We start from the raw sequence: 19,934 nt of genomic DNA on the forward strand, positions 1-19,934 counted from the left end.
ATGCCTAAATTGTTAATTTGGGGCCCAATTAAAGTCATAATCTCATCCACTGACATTTTAAAATGCAATTTTAATATTTAAGTTTCATTTTATTTTTTAAAACTATATTTGTAATGTTAGGTTAAAAAACAAATTAGAAATAGTATAATAGTAAGTACATACTAGATAACTAAAAAGAAAAGTAAAAAAATTCTACTTGATGTTTAATACACATTACACATACAAACCAAATTGTTTGTTTGCACAAATGCACCATACAAATATTACTAAATAAGAAAATTACAAAACATAAGATAAATTATCTTCAAGTTCATTGTTCACTCTTGCTACTTTAATCTTCAATGCTTGTGATATTTGAATGTGCCCAACTTTAATCTTCATTTTATTCTTATCATTAACTAGTCCTTTGGGATTATAGGTCATGTGGTTTGAGCCTTCCATTGAATCGTTACAATTTAAGAGCATTTTACTTATTAAAAAAAAACAAAAAAGAAGATAAGAATAAAACATCTAATATTAGTAAATCTGGATGATAAAAAAATTCTAAAATTAAATTATAAGAACAAATGAATATCAAAACATTACATGATTCCAACAAGAAGCTCTCTGCATTATATATAGACTCTTGAATATTAATTGACGTCTACATATGTTTCAACCAATTTTGAGCACAAATAAGGGACTCAATAGTTCTCAGAGCCAATGAACTCCAAAAAGGCTCAAGCACATGACCTCCGATACTAAATACTGATTCGGGTGCAACCATGCAACAAGTCTCATGCAATCCTCACAAATATAGGATAGTTAGCCTCATTAAGTCTCATGCTCATTATGCATCTTTGAAATGTAACAGAAGCATTACAAAGTCCGAATGACATCATTCGATATGTAAAGGTACTAAATGGACATATAAATATGGTCTTTTCTTGATCTTCAAGAGCAATCTCAATTTCATTATATCTAGAATAATCGTCTAAAAAATAATAAAATTTATGGCCAGCTACCCATTCAAAGATTTGATCCATGGATGGTAGAGGAAAGTGATCATTCCTAGTAACTAAATTTAGTTTTCTGTAGTCAATGTACATACGCAAACCAATAGTAACTCGAGTTGGGATCAACTCATTATCTGCATTCTTAACTACAGTCACACCAAATTTCTTAGGTACCACCTGTGTAAGACTAACCTATTTGCTATAAGAAATAAGGTAAATGGTCCTTACATCTAGAAGTCTCAGCACCTCTACTCTAACAACCTCTTTCATATTGGGATTGAGTCTATGTTGTATCTCTCTAGAGGGCTTAGTATTGTTCTCTAGATATATCCTATGGGTATAAATTGAATGACTAATTCATTTGATACCAACTATGGTCCATCCTATTACATCTTTGTGTTCAATAAGAATACTAACTAATTTCTTCTCCTGAATTTTATCTAGTTTTAAGGAGATAACCACTGGTAATGTTTTTGCTTGGCCTAAAAATGCATATTTGAGTTCAGTAATTATAGGTTTCAAATCAAATTTTGGTATTTGCACACTTGAGGGAAGGGACACAATATCATGAGGTGGCAACTCCTCAAAATGTGTCCTCCACTTATCAGTGTCAATTATAAGAGTAGATTCTAACAAAATAATTCATAGATACATGCACAAAATCATTATTAAAATTTTCACAATGAACAAAACAAGCGCCTCCAAATGGTCAAAAAAAATTGACAAATCAAATTTATCTTGAATAAGAGTTTGAATCAAATTTACCTCGTGCACATCATCATCATCACCTACAATATTGAAAATATTCAACTCCAAAGTCGTACTGTCAAAAGAAATTATCATCACATCACTCCTACAATTAGGGGTGTAACCGGTCCGGTTCGGTCTAGTTTTGAACAAAATTTAGAACCAAACCGGTATGTATCAATTTTACATTTTTCAAAACCGATTACGCACCAGTTAACTTCCTAAACCGGTATTCCAGTTTTACTGATTTTTGGTCAGGTTTGATCCGGTTTTCCGGTTTTAATGTATTATATTATATATTATATAATATAGTGTATTATAGTATATAATACTATAGTGATAATATATTGTAGTATATTATAATAATATTATAATTGTATCATAGACTATAATGATATATTATAATATATAAAATAATGAATTGAACTCATTCCTCTAACTAAAGTTGGGGTAATTTCTCCATCCTGAATTATATGTTTTGGAATAAGGGAAAGAAAAAGGTTTTTTTTTTTTTTTTTTTTTTTTTTGTTTTGTTTTTTAAGAATTCATAGCATTTACTTGTTCGTGCAACATCTCTTTAAAAGTCGGGATTGTTGGACAATCCCGAATTAGGTGTCTACTACTCTCATATATGCCACAGTTTTCTTATTTTTTTCAATGACCTTAGCTGAATTTACCTTCTTAAGTTTCGTGGCCTCGATTTTTCTATTCAAACTGGTTATTCTAGCATTCACATCATCATTTTCTTTGAGGACATACATACTTTCTTGAGGCATGACATTAGACTTGGACTTATTTGACCAATTAGAATGATCTGTGTTGTCTCAAGATTTGGCATTTTCAGCCAATTGGTCAAAATAGTACCAAACATTATCAGGATATTTATTTAAAAATTCACCATTACAAATCATCACTACAAATTGGCGCATTTGAAAAGTTAAACATTCATAGAAAAAACTAATGGTGCGCCAAGTCTTATAGTAATGATGTGGGTAAGTTAGTAATAATTCCTTAAAACGATCTCAACATTGAGAAAATGTAGATTGAGATTTTCAGCCAATTGGTCAAAATAGTTCCAAGTATTATCAGGATTTTTATTTAAAAATTCACCATTATACATCATCGCTACAAACTAGCGCATTTGAAAAGTTAAACCTTCATAAAAAAAACTAATGGTGCGCTAAGTCTTATAGCAATGATGTAGGCAAGTTACTAATAATTTCTTAAAATGCTTCCAACACTAAAAAAAATGTCTCATTTTCTTTCTAAGAAAAGTTATTAATGTTTATTCGAAAAGTGTTGGTTCTGTGAGTAGGAATTTTTTTTTTAAAAAAATTCTATTTGCATTTCTTGCAATGTGCCAATAGATTTTGGTCTCAAGGAATTAAGCCAATTTTTAGCATTTTCTTTTAAAGAGAATAGGAACAACTTTAATTTAATATCATTATTGACAGTTTAGTTTTGCAAAGTTGCACAAACCTCTTCAAATTCTTTTAAATGTAAATAAGGACTTTTGGAGCCTAAACCATGAAACTTGGGAAGTAATTAAATTACTCCAAGCTTTAAATCAAAATCCTCATATTCATAGGAAAAATCATGAAAGATGAAGTACTTATCCTTGTTGGTTGCAAATACTCATGCAAAGTTTTTCATTGGTGGATTATGTTGAATATCCTCATTTTCGAGTTCGTCATAAACACTATAATCATCATCCATGGTATCAGAATCAGAATTTTTGGAATCTCCAGACAACCTATCAAACAATTCTCCTAAAACAATTTTCCCTTTCCACAATCTAGCAGTTTGATCATGTTGCCACGAGATCATTCATCATAGAAGATTAAGTACATAAAAAAAAAAAAAAAACTAAAAGGAATGGAAAAGTTTCAAAATTAATCAATACATGCAACAACTTAAGTCTTCTATTCTAAAAACTAAATGTAAAATAAGCAAGAAAATAAAAGAGAATGGAATGAGATTACCAAATAATATGAAAATGAAAACAATGCTACTTTATCCCTTTTTTTAAAAAAAAATAAACAAAAAATGTACTTGCAAAAAAAAGAGAAAGTTAGCAAAATATTATTATTATTATTATTAAAAACTCTTATCACATGTTGCAATCTTCGGTAATAGTGCTAAAAACTTGTTACGCCTAAACTTTTACTCAAAGTTGTGAACCAAAAATTCAAAGCAGTTTTACTTGTAAGTATACAGATATTGTAATACTTAACAGGATTGAATCTATAGAAATTTACTTATATAATAAGGAAAATAAACTTAAACAATGAAAACAAATTATTGAAAAGAATGTGCAATTAAATAAAAGAGAAAATTATTGAGATAAATATTTTCATAATAACATAATACAACTAAAATGATAAATAAAGCGATACATAAAATGACTAAGGTTTCAAGAATCCATTTAATAATTTAGAATATTGTCTCCATTCAATTTATTTCAATTAAACTAGAACAATTATTCTATTTAACTGGAAGATTTAGTAGTTAAGGCCAAAAAAACTAATCATTAATGATTAAGTATGAACAATTGATGGTCAAAACATTCATAAACCCATTTGAATATCATAATGATTTTTCAAGCATCCAATATATTCGAAAATCACAATAAACTAAGATAAATATATAAATAATCAAAATCCAATAATAAAATCATTCAATCAATCAAACTCACAATATAAACTCTATGATTGATTCGAAACTATGTCCAAATCATTGGATTTTACCTCTAATCTTAATATGAAAATTTAGCCAACAAATTCATCATAAGAGTCATGAAAATTACAAAAATATTCTCTATCATAAAGCTAAAATAAAACCCAAAAAAAAACCCAACACTCGAAAAATAGCCTCAAAAGTCACAAGAGAGGAAAGGTGGAGAGAAGATAAAGCCAAAAACTCCCTCCCTCCGTCTGTCCGTTCCCAGGCCAAAAGCTAAAGTCGTCCTCCCAGCAAAAGTGCTGCAATGCCTTTTCAACTTGCACAGAGAAATCTCAAAATATGCTGCGACCTTCAGCTGTGAAGGAGCACCGAAAACAAAGCCTGAACAAACCCCCCTGCGTTGCATTCTTTCTTCTCCCCAAAACAGAAATTACCTCTTGCGTGATGTCTCTTGCGTTCCACTACGTCTGGCTTCTGCTGCCCAAAAACAAGTAAGCCCCTCAAAAGCTTAAAAGCTGAAGTGCAGCCTCTTTGGAGAGGAATATGCTATGTTCCTCAAAACCATCCTTTTTCCTTTTCCATAAAACCGGATCCCAAATATTTTCTTCCCGCATGCGTCCAAGAGTCCCCGTCTTTTTCCCAACAATTTCCAGCTAGCTTCCTGCTGCATCTCAAAAGCAAGGAAAGAAAGCTTTAATTGCCTGCTGCATCTCAAGTCCAAAACGAAGCCTGCTACGTTGCACTTTTTTCTATTCAGTCCGTGTCTTGCGTGTTCCATACTTCCAGCCACTTTTGTGTTTATTGAAAAGAAAATCACTGTTTCTTTGTCTTCTTGCTTCATATCCCTTCAAGGAATAAACTCTTTTCGCTCATGTTGCCAATCGGGTCCCGCATGTTTCCACCACTTCATTACTTTTTTATTTTTTAGGAAAGCAATACGTGGGGCTTGCTTTTGTGCTTCCAAAAAAACAATATATATATATATACCCCCGCATTTGGTTCCGCCTAATGTCAAAATTACTAGGAAAGGTATCAACATGGAATAAGACCTGAAAAATAAATAGAAACTACAAAATAATAATAATAGAATATAAAAAATATGTTGTACATTTGAAAAAATATTACTCAATTAAATCACAGGTTATAAAATTAAACATAAATCATGATATTAATCAATTTAAATCACAACTCAGATTTATGCATATTAATCATTTAACCATCTAAAACTAATATTAATATAATGAAATATTTAAAATATATTGATTCTAAATATATAAAAAATGTAATAATTTAGCTCAATCGAAAGTATATTTTAAAACAGGCTTGAACAACATTTTAAAACAGGCTTGAGCCCAACTTTATATAAAAACAAAGATAAGAATGAAACATCAAATATTAGCAAATATTTATGATATATTTATGATGAAAAATTCTAAAATTAAATTATAAGAACAAATGAATATCAAAACATTACATGATTCCAACAAGAAGCTCTCTACATTATATATGGACTAACGAATATTAATTGATGTTTACATATGTTCCAACCAATTTTGAGCACAAATAAGGGCATCAACAGTTCTCAAAGCCAATGAACTCCAAAAAGGGTCAAGCACATGACCACCGATATTAAATTCTGACTCGGATACAACCGTGCAACAAGTCTCGTGCTGTAGCGCCCGTCCTTGTGGTGAGACTTTTAGAAAATAATTTTAAGAAAAATGATAGGAATTACCATTCATTTAAAATTTTTTTCTTTCATGCTAGGATATAAAAGAGTCAATGTTTGTAAAATAAAACGTGTTTATTAATTTAAAAAGAGTTACAACGGAAAACATTAACTTTATAATTAAAAGTCTCTCGTACAAAACATTGTGCCTAGGCTTCCGTGCCCTCCCCATTGGGCAGTGTTCGTCCTGACGTGTATTGCTCGTCTTGTCCTTGGGCGGGTACACATAAAAACTAAAATGAGTCGAAGACTCGTAAGCATTACTTCGTACAGTTAAAATATAATAACATAAGTTTTCAATCATGCATTCATCACTCCATACATACCATACTTAAGATATTCGTTTATTTAAAACATTTCGAGGCATGGTTTTTCTTGAAAATGATTTTCTTTAGTAAAACGTCTTTTTTTCTTTTGTAAAACATTTCCCCATGCCTTGTGCCTTCATTTCTTAAAGAGTCTAAGCATAAATACATTCTTTCTTAACATACATACATTCTTTCTTATCACTTTCCATTGGCCGTTACACACTATTATGCCCCTTGTGTGAGGGTTAGCGGTCTTCTTTTGAACCCAGACTCTGCCCTTTGCCATGGGTTGGGAATCCCTTTTCAATTAGGGACAACACTAGGAGCACTGCCAGTATTACTTACCCGGCATTGCAATCTATTCATTCATTCATTCATTCATATGGCCGTTACATATTTTCATACATTGAAACATTAATTCATTCGGTCATTTATTTCATTCTTTCACTCATCAGTTCGTTCATTCATAAACGTCATTTAAAAGCACGAGCTTAAACATCATCTTTCAAGGCATCATTTAAAACATCATCTTTCATAGGGATATTTTAAAACATCAATTCATAGGGATATTTTAAAACACTTTCTTCACGTCGTTTAAAGCATGAGGCCTAAGCCTCGCGTTTCATTTCATGAAAACATATATAATACTTACTATGTGTACCATCCATTCACATTCTAACACTTAATACTTTGGGTGCATAAAAATGGGCTACCAAGAAGGGCCGTTACATACATATACTTGAAGACTTAGACTTTCCATATTATCTTAAAACATCTTTTGTGTCATTTTGTAAAGGAAAAACATTTTACTTTCATTTTCATTTCATTCATTTATTTAGAAAACTCTAGAAAAGTATGAACGTAATACTTACCTGGACTCCATGCCATACTCATTTCATGCCGTCCATTCATGTGCATGTTAGATTTAACCTATATGCATACACATAACCTTAGCATCATTCTCAATCTAGTACATAAGCAACTAAGCTAAAAATAGAACTACACCTCGCTTGGAAACACTCTCCTTCTATCTCGTGCCCTTACGTGTCCCTTACTATGCTAAAACCTTCGGGACCACTTACAGTTACTACCTCTTTCAAACTCGACAATTTACCTTGAGTGCTCATTCACCTTAGGGCTAAGACATTAAGACCTTTATCTTACTCTCCTATTAACCACATTTCGATGCATGACTCAAACCGACTAAGTCACGCATTCCCATCATAGATGGTACACCCTTCACTTCCTTCACACATCATAGCCCACACTAAATCCTCATTCCCATCCATACATGGCACATGACTTTAAACCAACTTTGAAGCTTAAACATCGTGTAACCATGCTTAGGACAGATTACTCATTATATATGGTAAATTTGTTAGGCACATGTGTCTCACCAGATGCACATGTACCTTGCCCCCTTATCACCTAAGATCAACTTATAACCCGTTGAATGCCCAGTTATATAAACAAGCTCCATACTCCGATACTAACTTCTACTCAAAGCCAGTTAGTAAGACTTTCCTACTTCCTGGCCCTTTACAAGTTCATCCTAACACTTACATGACAAGACCCCATTCACACTACAATTCCGTCTTATCACATAGCTCGAGGCTAATCCCAAGCTACACCATGACACCCATCACTATGGTAGGTTCACGTCACAACTACTTTGGGACACTGTTTCACAGTTCCTGACACTACACCACCCGTTCTAAGCTTCTCAACTACGCCATCCAAACCTTCGTGACACGCCATTTGGTGCATCATGAAGTCACATAGAGTACACTCCATGTGAACTCCCTTTCATCCATACTATTGGGAGGCTCATGGTGGTCTTGGAATGACGGTGAGGGGTAGAGCATGGCGACATCTAGCTGTGAACAATGCATCTGAGAGTGTGAGGGTGTGTGTGAGGCAAAGGGGTGGTTGGAGGTTAGTTTAGGCATGGATGAGCTTAAGGGAGCTACTGGCGGAGTTGTGGTGGCAAGGGGGAGGCGGCACTGTGGCCCATGATGGTGGATCTAAGTCTTGGGTCATGGAAGACCTATGAGAGCGTGGGGGAGAGTGAGAAGGGTAGGGACCTTGGCTAGGCAAGGGATGGTTGAGGAAGATCGCCAGTGAGAGGAGATGGCTATTGGTGGTGGTGCGGTGGCATAGGTGGTCCTGTATTGTGGTGTACGGTGGAGAACCCGTGCAATTTGTGTGTGTGTGTGTTCGGTACCCTTATTCTAACTAGTTACACTTCAATTTACAACTTGCTATTTGTTACTTTACGTGGATTTTTGTAAGTATACACTCAACTTACTTTTGGTTAATGCATGTATACATTTATGTAAATCTTTTGGTTGTTTCTATTACTTTGGTTGCTATTCTTGTTTGTTTGCTTAAATACTCTTACATAAATTTGAAATATGATTATTGAATGACTAATGTGAATGGGTTTGTGATGAAAAATGGTAATAAGATCCCTTGCATGTCTCGGTTTTAAGGAAAATGATGTTGCTATTTTAAGACCTTTGATGAGTTGGCTTTACCCTACTTTGAGTGATTCGGATCTTGATCAAATTCTATGATTTCATGTCTTGTTTTACAATGCTATGATTTCTAAGCATTTTGGATGAAGCTTGGGGTATTTAAGTGATGATTTTTCATGTTCTTGTGCATATATGTTTCGGCCAAGGCTAGTTTACCTAGTTCCATGATTGTGTTTTAATACCTTATGAGTCCTATGTTATCATGATATGAATTGAACATGTTATGCTTGGTTATTTCATGCATGGTATCTCATATGGCATATATCAAGTGTTAGCACACATGTCTTAAGTCTCATATCACATGTATTTGGGAAAAGTGATTTCAAAAGAAAAACATTTTCAAAAACAAAAAGAGTTTTGGAAATGAAATGATGTTCTAAAAAGTTTTATCATGACCCCAAGTGCTAGGGCGGGTGGATGTCCTAGTGGAACTCTTCTGTCCACTCTGGAGTGCTTAAGAATAGAGTGGTAACCCCTGAGTCGACGTGCCTTGGATGGATTCTTTTTAAAGAATGCCAGGGCGGGGTAGTGCCTAACGCTAGTGGGTGCATAAGGCATGTAACCCAAAAAAGTATTGTCGAATTAATAAGTTATGTTATGTTTAAGACGTAGTCATTACGATGCACAGACAGGTGATGGTGCGGTAACTAGCAGAAGCACGTGATGCAAAGGGGAATCGTGTTGTTTCCACTCTCTGAACAAGTATATGAGCTCCCATGTTTATGAATCACTTGATGCAAATCTTGTGATATGCTCTGAAAAGAACAAATTCTGTTAAGCTTAATAAGAAAGAAAAGAAAGTAAAGTTATTTTATGAAAATGTTAAATCTCTATCACAAGTTTTTAAAAGTGTACGATGCATGAGTTACGGTTAGGTTTCAGTCATGAGTTAAATACATGTCCATGCATGCATTGCATGAAATACCTTTTGTATGCTCGTATTAACTGTGGTATGTTGTGTGATTACTTGTTGAGATTTCTTGAAATCTTACTGTTGCAATTTTTCTACTATTATTCCTCTTCGATAATGGTAGAAGTTAGTACAAGACTAGAAGGTGACGCCGATGGCCAAGAGGAAGAGGACAGCACCTCCTCCGGAGAGGATCGTGCCTAAGATGGACATAAGTAGGCCTGAGCCTATTTTTAAGCACTTGGAGGCTATAGATCAGGAGATCTATAAGATCCTTCAATTTATTGAGGAGATATGATACTTCAATAATATGGATAAGGATTGGGTTTTGGAGAAGCCAGTGAAGGATGAACGGCTATGAGGGGGAAAAAAATAAAAAGGTGCCTAGAGTTGGGATCCTGTTTCCTATAAGGGGAAATGTTTTTAGAAAATTGATATATTTTAAGAAGTAATTTGGTCGCGTGTTTTGGAAAACATAAACTCATATTATGTTTTGATAACTCTCTTTTGATTAACGATGACAATGATGTAACAAAGTTAGGTAAAAGTTTTTTTTTAGTTTGTACCATGTACTATGCAATTGCCCATGACATTGCTTAGATTTCTTTACTTCTTCTATTTTTCGTTGTACGTTTATTGCATACTGCTAAAATATCTAGGAGCATTGCATATTATTTGTCATATACGAGGAGTGTATAACTTTGTGTTACATGTCCCAGCATCTCAGTAACCGCCTGTTGCCCAGATGACTAACACAAGAGGGGGGTGAATTGAGTTGTATTAAAACAATAATAATTATAAATCAAATATATAATATAAAATATAAACAAAATATGAAATAACAATAAATATAAAGAGTAAGGGTAAGAGAGAAGCAAACTCAGTATGTTAACGAGGTTCGGCCACACTGCTTACGTCCTCGCCTCAAGCTACCCCTTGAGGATTCCCAAATTCACTATTCAACCTCCTTCAAGTGGAGATAGAAACCTATTACACATTTGAACAACACTGCTACAAAGGATCCGTATAGAACACCCTCTACACTTGCAATCACCTTACACGTGGTGATTCAACTATTCCCCATGTAGAATACTTTCTACACGCACAAGGGTTATACACACCATTTTTCTGATACAAGAGCTGATAGTGGGTAGGTTATCAAAAAACACTCCTCAATGAGTGAAATAAGAACAATACAACGCAAACTATATCTCTCAAAATGAACAAGGATTAAGGCTCAATGCTTAGAGAAGAGAGAATGAAAGCTTTGAATGAATGTTGTATGCTCTTGGTGTTGTAAATGTGAAGCTCTCAAATGATCTATTTATAGGAATATGAGACTTCATATTCAAATTTAAAAAGATTCACATGTCAAAGACAACATCATTCACTTTTTCAAAAAAATCAAATCTAATCTTTTACTTTTGGCATATGACAAAAGGAGCACACTTTCCTTTTCAAAAAATTCAAACCTAATCTTTTACTTTTTGCATATGAAAAAAGGAGCACACTTTCTTTTTCAAAAAATTCAAACCTAATCTTTTACTTTTTGTATATGACAAAAGGAGCACACTTTACTTTCACTGGTGCTGTTTTCCCCTCCGAAGCACCAGTGATTAGGAGCGATCAAAATAGTCGACCAGTTCACCCTCAGGATTCCCGTCCTCTCCAGCAGCCCCCGCAGGGTAATTCTAACCCTACTATTAGATGTTTTCGTTGTGGTGAACAGGGGCATAGGGCGACTGATTGCAGGAAGCCTGCTAATCAAAAGGGCAAAACTTTGTTGATTGAGGAAAACATGGTAGACGAGACTGAGGAGATTGGCGAGCCCATGTATGATGATGATGAGACTGATGATGTGCTGTATGGAGATGGTCATGAGACTCTAGTCGTTCACAAGAGTCTACTGACTCCCAAGGGCGATTCAGGGGACGATTGGTTGAGAACCAATATTTTCACGCGACCTGCACAGTTGCAGATGAAGTCTGCAAAATGATCATTGACAGCGGTAGTTGTGAGAATGTAGTGTCCGAGGAGGTTGTCCAGAAATTGCAGTTGAAGACGGACTATCATCCTAAGCCCTACAAGTCGTCATGGCTAAATAAAGGAAGTGAGGTAACAGTTGATAGGCGATGCCTCGTGTCTTTTTCAATTGGTAGAAAATATTTCGACAATGCCTGGTGTGATGTTGTGTCTATGGATGCGTGTCATGTATTGTTGGGTCGACCTTGGCAGTATGATCGCAGTGTCATTCATGATGGACAGAAGAATATGTATTCCCTTAACATCAAGGGGAAAAAGATTGTGTTGGCGCCCCGGCGGGAAGGACTCACTCCTACCCTGGTAGCCAATAATACTAACCTGCTTTCCATGTCCAGGTTTTTAGATGAGGTTGAGCATGGAGGCGTGGTCTATGCTTTACTACCTTGCGAGAATAGTGCAATAGACGTGGATACAGATTTACCAGTAGAGGTGCAGCGGCTGCTAGCAAAATTCTCTGACTTGATGCCAGAGGATCTTCCTCCTGGGCTACCGCCTATGAGGGATATTCAGCATCAAATTGACCTTGTTCCTGTGTCAAGTTTGCCAAATCGACCAGCATATCGCCTCAGTCCGAAGGAGGCTGAAGAGTTGCAGCGACAGGTGGTAGAGTTGTTGGAGAGGGGCTATATCTGAGAGAGTATGAGCCCATGTGCAGTCCCTGCCCTGCTAGTGCCAAAGAAAGATGGTTCTTGGCGTATGTGTGTTGACAGCCGAGCTATCAACAGAATTACAGTGAAGTACCAGTTTCCAATTCCCCATTTGGATGATATGTTGGATCAGCTATCTGGTTCTAAGATCTTCTCAAAAATTGACCTTAAAAGCGGATACCACCAAATCAGAATAAGGCCTGGAGATGAGTGGAAGATGGCATTTAAGACGCCACAAGGGTTGTATGAGTGGATGGTCATGCCTTTTGGGCTATCCAATGCGCCCAGCACGTTCATGAGATTTATGCATTAGGTCTCGCGGCCTTTTATGGGGAAATTCGTTGTAGTTTACTTCGATGATATCCTCATTTATAGTCCGACATGGGCTTCACACTTCGATCACCTCCGTGCTGTTTTTGAGATGCTGAAAACAGAGTGCCTGTTTGTCAATCAGAAGAAGTGTTCTTTCTTCACTACTTCTGTGACTTTTCTTGGTTTTGTTGTGTCTACTGATGGTGTTCATGCAGATCAGTCAAAGATAGATGCAGTCTTGGAGTGGCCCAGACCAAGGACCTTACATGACATCCGAAGTTTCCATGGATTGGCATCTTTCTACCGCCGGTTCATTAGAAATTTCAGTACTCTGATTGCCCCTATCACAGAGTGCCTCAAGAGGCGTGATTTCCAGTGGTCTGACGAGGCCGAGGCTAGTTTTCAACTGGTCAAGCAGAAGATGACCGAGGCACCAGTTTTGGCACTCCCTGATTTTGACAAAGTGTTCGAGGTAAATTGTGATGCATCTGGCGTTGGCATTGGTGGTGTTCTGAGTCAGGCAGGTCGTTCGGTTGCTTTTTTCAGTGAGAAGCTATGGGGATCAAAGAAAAATTATTCCACTTATGATCTGGAGTTCTATGCCATAGTTCAGTCCCTGAAGCATTGGCGTCACTACCTAGTACAGAAGGAGTTTATTCTGTTTACCGATCATGAGGCCCTGAAGTACATCAATGGCCAACACAAGCTGAGTAGACGTCATGCCAAGTGGGTGGCATACTTGCAAGAATTCACCTTTACGCTGAGGCACCAAGCAGGGAGTCTGAACCGCGTCGCAGATGCCCTGAGCCGTCGTACCTTACTCCTCACCAGCATGAGTACCAAAGTTGCAGGCTTTGAGACGTTCACAGATATGTATGTAGCTGATCCTTCCTTTGGAAGGATATTTCAGGAGGTAATTGATGGTCACCGTCATGATTTTGTTTTGCATAATGGGTATCTGTTTCGTGGATTACAGTTGTGCATTCCAGATTGTTCATTGAGCCAGCAAATTATAAGTGAGCTTCATAATGAGGGACACTTCGGCCGAGATAAGACCTTGGCCCTTATCTCTTCTGACTTTTATTGGCCCAAGTTGACTAGTGATGTGGCCCATTATGTGGACCGTTGTTATGTGTGCCAGCGGTCTAAGGGAGTTCTCACCAATGCGGGCTTGTATACTCCCTTACCTGTTCCTGAAGCTCCTTGGTTCAATGTCAGCATGGATTTTGTATTGGGCTTACCCCGCACCCAAAGGGCCTCGGATTCTATCTTTGTTGTGGTTGACAGGTTTTCCAAGATGACCCATTTTGTAGCTTGTAGGAAGACTATGGATGCTGTCCAGATTGCCCATCTTTATTTCAGGGAGATTGTGCGTTTACATGGTGTTCCTCGATCCATCACTTTAGATCGTGATACCAAGTTCATCAATCATTTCTGGAAGAGCCTGTGGGGGAAACTGGGAACACAGTTGAATTTTAGTAGCGCCTACCACCCCCAGACGGATGGCCAGACCGAGGTGGTGAACCGGAGTTTGGGCAACCTTTTGAGATGTTTGGCAGGAACTAAGCCGAAGCAGTGGGATTTGGCATTGCCTCAAGTAGAATTTGCCTACAACAGATCGAAAAACAGAACCACAGGCTTAAGCCCATTTGAGATTGTCTATGGTCAGAACCCATCCGGGGTGCTGGACTTAGCCCCTATTCCACGTATAGGACGTTTCAGTCCTAAAGCAGATGAGATGGCAGAGTATCTTCGGGGTATCCATGAACAGGTGAAACAGACCATTCATGAGAGCAATACCAAGTACAAGACTCGGGTTGACAGTCATCGTCGTCAGGTACTTTTTGATGTTGGTGATTTTGTTTGGGCTGTATTAACTCGTGATCGTTTTCCTGTTGGCGAGTATAATAAGCTTAAGGATCGGAAGATTGGACCTTGTGAGGTCATGCAGAAGATCAATAATAACGCTTACAGGTTGCGCCTTCCCAGTCACTTGAAGACTTCTGATGTCTTTAATGTGAAGCACCTAAGTCCTTGTTTTGTGGATTCTGATGACACTACTCTGAACTCGAGGACGAGTTCTTTCCAACCCGGGGCGACTGATGCAGGGGGATCTGAGACAGATGATGCTGAGCTGTCAGATTGCACCTTGATGGCACTGAGATACCATGAGTTGGCAGATCAGCGCAAAGGTGGGAATTGATTGTGATATGTTCCTCATTGGGGCCGTTTTGAGTGCGTTTTAGTCTTTTGGCCATAACTTTGGCTACGGGTGTCGGAATCGCACATAAGACCCCAATTCGGAAAGCTCTTTTCAGCGCGCACGCTGTCCACATGTCCCAGCATGGCTCCATGTGCCTTTTTTTGACCTCAAATTCTGCTGTTTTCCCCTCTGAAGCACTAGTTTTATTATTTTTTACTATTTATAGTAATATTTCGCTTCTCAGTTAGGAAGTCATTTTAAATCCGATTTGGGTCGGATTTTTTGCAGATTGCTTATTTTATTTCGAATTTCAATTTAGAGTGATTTTTCGAGATTTTGCTATTTTTGGCAAAATTCGAATAAACACGATTTTTGGCTATAACAGTCCGGCTTGTGGACTGATTTTCATTATTGCTTGATTTTATAATATTCCGTTAAACCCTAGAGACTTTTCTCTCTGGTTTTGGGCGATTTTTCTCCTGTGAATCATCTGTTGGAACTAGCCTGCAGGATAATCGCTATTCTATCCGGCGTCACCAACTTACAAACTCCCTGAGTTTAGAAAATCATAGCGGCTATAAACAAGGTTACACTAAGTTAGGATTTGAGATTCTAAGGAAGATGTTCATAATCAAAAGGGTTCAAAAAATAGATATTTACAAAAATACCCCTAAACTTTCCAAAATTGTCACTAAGGCCTTAAATTTTCACTATTCGAAAATAAGCCCCAAAATTTACCAATTAAACTATATTTTCTATGTTCTAAAACCATCTATGCCTTTAGAATTTTAAGAATCAAAGTGCAACTATGCTAATCATACCCAACCCATGGCATGCATTCCATTAATGCCTAAGTGTGATTTTAACTAATTAACCCCCATGGGTGCATGTGTACTCAATTTCATCAAGTGCCATCAATAATTACAACCTTAAGGACAAATTAAAAACTTAGGTTCAGGTCATACAAGTTCATCCCAACACTTAAATATGGCTCAAGACCTTAATCACCACTAAATCATCCATTAAGCATGCATTATGTTTCTAGCTTTATTCACCAATAGATGTTTTAAATACTTAATCATACCATGCATCCTCGTTATTACCCTAGTCACAAGGCCTTTCTAAATGCACATGATTCAAGCCTAGGTGAATTAATCAAAACTTCCATAAGTTAAGTATAAACTAATCAAAACCGATGAATACTTAGATGTTTAGATGATCAACACGAGATAGAATTAAAGCCTATTATGGCATGCTTCTAACTTCAAAATTAAACCTTCAAGAGTCATTATAAGACATTCTTAAATCATGTAAAATTATTCTAAGACATGCCATATCTAGAATTAATTAAAAACTAAAATTAATTTCAACTAAAATTAATTAAAAACTCACTCCCATGACATAAATTTAATCCTAACATGCTATGCTAATACTAAACAAAGATTACAGCAAGGCTACTTACCAAGATTCGTGGCCCTTAGAGCTCCCAACACAACCTCACTAAAGAACTTCACTCGGTTTCACTCTATTACTTACTAAGGGGGATAAATGCTTTTAAAATTCAAGAGAAGGTTTGGGGGAGAGGTGTGCAGAAATGAGGAATTGAGTGAGGTATTTATAGGCTTCAAGAGGGGAGGGGGACGTTGGCCTTGGATGAAGAAGGGCTTGGTGATTGTTTGAGTGGGAGGTGGAGTGTGATGATGAAATTTCAGCTTGTGTCATTACTTGTGCTACTGTGCAGGTGAATAATGTCCTAACATTTCATTATTTCTTCATTTCAGATGTTGAAAGGTGCTATGTGGGTGGAGTTGCCATGGTACAGAAAAAAAAATGAAAAATGAAAAATGGAAAAAAATGACATGAAGTCAGGCCATGATGCCGTTGGGTAGGAGTCTAAAAATTGGGACAGATTTTCATCTCATGCTTGCATCACTCATCTTTTCTCCATGGCTGATTTGTGCAAGTATAAGGTCACTCTTTAAAGGCTTTTTCCGGTGGTGGAAGGTGGAGGATTGGCTACCAAGTGCTTAAGTGTGTGCAGCTTATGGAAGTGGGTGAAATTGTTGCGTGGTTCAAGCTTTATGCCCATTGGTTTGTGGTGTTTGGCTTTGGGGAAAACTTGGTCAAGACTTCATGATGACTTGGAGGGGCTCATGGGGATTGGAGGGAAAGGGAGGTGGCATGTGGTGTTGGCTCAACCAAGAGAAGAAATTCAACAAAAAAAAAAAAAAACACAATGTCACTTGGTTTAGTTTCAACTAGCTAGGTCTCTAATGGAATTATTTGGGTTTTTGGTTTGGATCCTTGGAGCCAATTCGTCCATCCTTAAAACCAAATTATGAGGGATAATGTGAGGTGTTAAATAATGAGATTTTCCTTGAGAAAATGATGCAAAAGGAGTGGTTAGGGGGCTAATTTGGTGCAATACACATAAAGGTGCACATGTGTGCCGATTGTGGTGATTTGGACATTAACACGTCTTTGTCTCTATTGACATGTGTTAGGCCAAGTTTAAACTTTTGGCTTAAGAATGATGCAATTCAGTAATAAAATCAATAAATCTCAGAAAAAAATTTGGGAAATAATCAAAAAGGAAAATTAAGGTTAAAATATAGTTTAGAGGTTACTAATTATGCGTAACTTGATTAATGCCCTTAACTTAAGCTAGAAACTTATTATGGTCAAGTGGGGTACTTCTTGGGCTTAAGGAAAACCAATGGTATGGTGTATGTGGGGTTTAATTAGAAGTGTAAAAATGGAAGACAAGGCTTTTGGGTCTTGTTCGGCTTGTAGGGCTATATGTGTAAGTCTCTTGGTTGTGGGCTTTTGATATAGGTCAATGAGTGGATCTTATGTCCAAATTTGAGGGCTCATAGAAGGTCTTAGAGGTCTACCAAGGTTGGGCCAAGGGCCTCTACTATTGCCAAATTAGGCCCAAAGGGTTTCATCATGCCTTCTTCATATTTGGGGCCTAGTTTCTAAGGCTTTTTAAAAAAGGTCTAAACTTCTTAAATCCACATGGGTCTTGGCTTATGATATCTCTCCTTATCCCATCACATCCTTAGTGATCGAGGGCTCTAGATAAAACACTATTGGGCTTTTTTCTAAATTCATCTATATTTTAGCCATTTTAGCTTAACCCACTAAGGATGTCAAGTGTCATTCCCCTATTGGCTTCTTGGCAATTAATCCAAGATAAAATACTAGAAATCATCCAATGATTTAGAATGTGATTCTCATGCTAAAATAATCTCAAAAAATAAAACTTTCAACAATAATAACAATCTCTAGCTAACTAAGATTAAGAGAGTTAATGGTTAAATCTTAACGAGCTTTTTATGTAAGGTGTTACACATAATTAAAAGTTTGTATCGATGTTCATATATCTTACATTTTCCAATGCAAAACACCTTTATACAATCTCTTACGACAATAACGTAACGTGGCACTCCAAAAACTTTTATCCCACTTTTTCTACCTAATTTTACAAAAAAACTCGACTAAAAACACATCTCAACTCTTTTCAAAAATTCTCACTACAAGAGAATTGGTTTTTTAAGACAAAATATTTTGTCTCAAAAAACCGAAATTTCTTCCTTAGAAGTTTTGGAGATGAAAAATTTTTGTCTCTATTTTATCTCAGAAAGACCGGCTCAAAAACTTTTTGGAGATAAAAATTGATTTTCATCTCCAAAGAGTACTTTTAGGGATGAAATTGGGCAGAACTAGTCGAAACCGTTCGAAGAGAATTTTTTTTTTAGACAAAAAAATGTTGTCTCAGAATCAAGTTCGAATGAAAAAATTTCTGTTCGAATGAAAAAATTTTTGTTTGAACTTACACTTTTGTTCGAACAACATGAAATGTTAATTCAAACTAATAACCATATCTAACCAAATCTAGTCGAACCAACACATTTTTAAGTGACTTTTGTTCGAAGAAAAATATTAACCATTCGAACAGACAATCTATTTTTGGAAATCTTCTGTTCGAACGGAGTTTTGAAAAATAACTTTATTCGAATAAATATTTAATTATTCGATGAACGTACGGAATGTATTTCCTGACATGTTCAAATGGGTTGTTTTTGTTCGAATGAGTCTATTTTTGTTTGAATATATGCATAAATGGTAATTTACCATTCGAACGGGTTATTTAAAGTTCAAATAGTATTGATTAAACAAAATGAAATTTAATTAAAAAGAACATACTAATATTACACAAATTGTAATCATATATACATCAATTATTAAAATGTTTACGAACATCATAAATAATGGCAATTAAAAAAAATAAATGAATTATGATTGTGGTGATAGTGGTGGCATAGAGCTTTAGGACATCATTGACTAGAATTGTTCAAACATTTTTTAATTATTTAATTGTAGCCTCTCTTTTAATCTTACCTCTAAATCTGCTGCTTGATCTAATCGGGTCAACAACTCTTTTTCCTTCAACCTCAATCATTCTATCTTAAGTGCAGCTTCCTCTGATTCCTTAGTCTTGTCGTCATTCGATCTGGTTTTAGAAGAGGATGACGATGTTGAGCATGGCTTCACGAAACGTCCTAAGCCCCGCAAATATCCAGAACGTGATCCAAGAACTTGAGAAAAGATTTAAGCATCGTTGACAGATGATTCATTAGATAGATCTGCAGCAGTTTCTTTAAGAGATATCATCTTGTCCTACAAAAAAAAACATTACAATTAGTATAAGTAACAAAAATATCTTTAGACAATGTAATTAAATAAACTTAAATTTACATAATTTACTTCTACCTCAGGATTGCTCCAAATACCATCACGATTTTTATGTGCTTTAGC

General features: G+C 36.1%; 1 protein-coding gene across 1 annotated transcript; it reads left to right on the plus strand.

Annotated features, from left to right (window-relative positions):
• Window positions 1–11,900: 11,900 nt before the first annotated feature.
• LOC122310185 lies at window positions 11,901–12,584 on the plus strand. Its single transcript, XM_043124060.1, has one exon. It carries the CDS (start codon window positions 11,901–11,903, stop codon window positions 12,582–12,584), a length of 684 nt encoding a protein of 227 aa, XP_042979994.1.
• Window positions 12,585–19,934: the final 7,350 nt, after the last annotated feature.

Source organism: Carya illinoinensis, chromosome 5, assembly GCF_018687715.1.
Source record: "Carya illinoinensis cultivar Pawnee chromosome 5, C.illinoinensisPawnee_v1, whole genome shotgun sequence".
NCBI lineage: Eukaryota > Viridiplantae > Streptophyta > Magnoliopsida > Fagales > Juglandaceae > Carya > Carya illinoinensis.

What these genes read in the sequence shown, in the direction of transcription:
- LOC122310185 (XM_043124060.1), top strand. Translation starts at nt 11,901, where the DNA reads ATGATCATTGACAGCGGTAGTTGTGAGAATGTAGTGTCCGAGGAGGTT.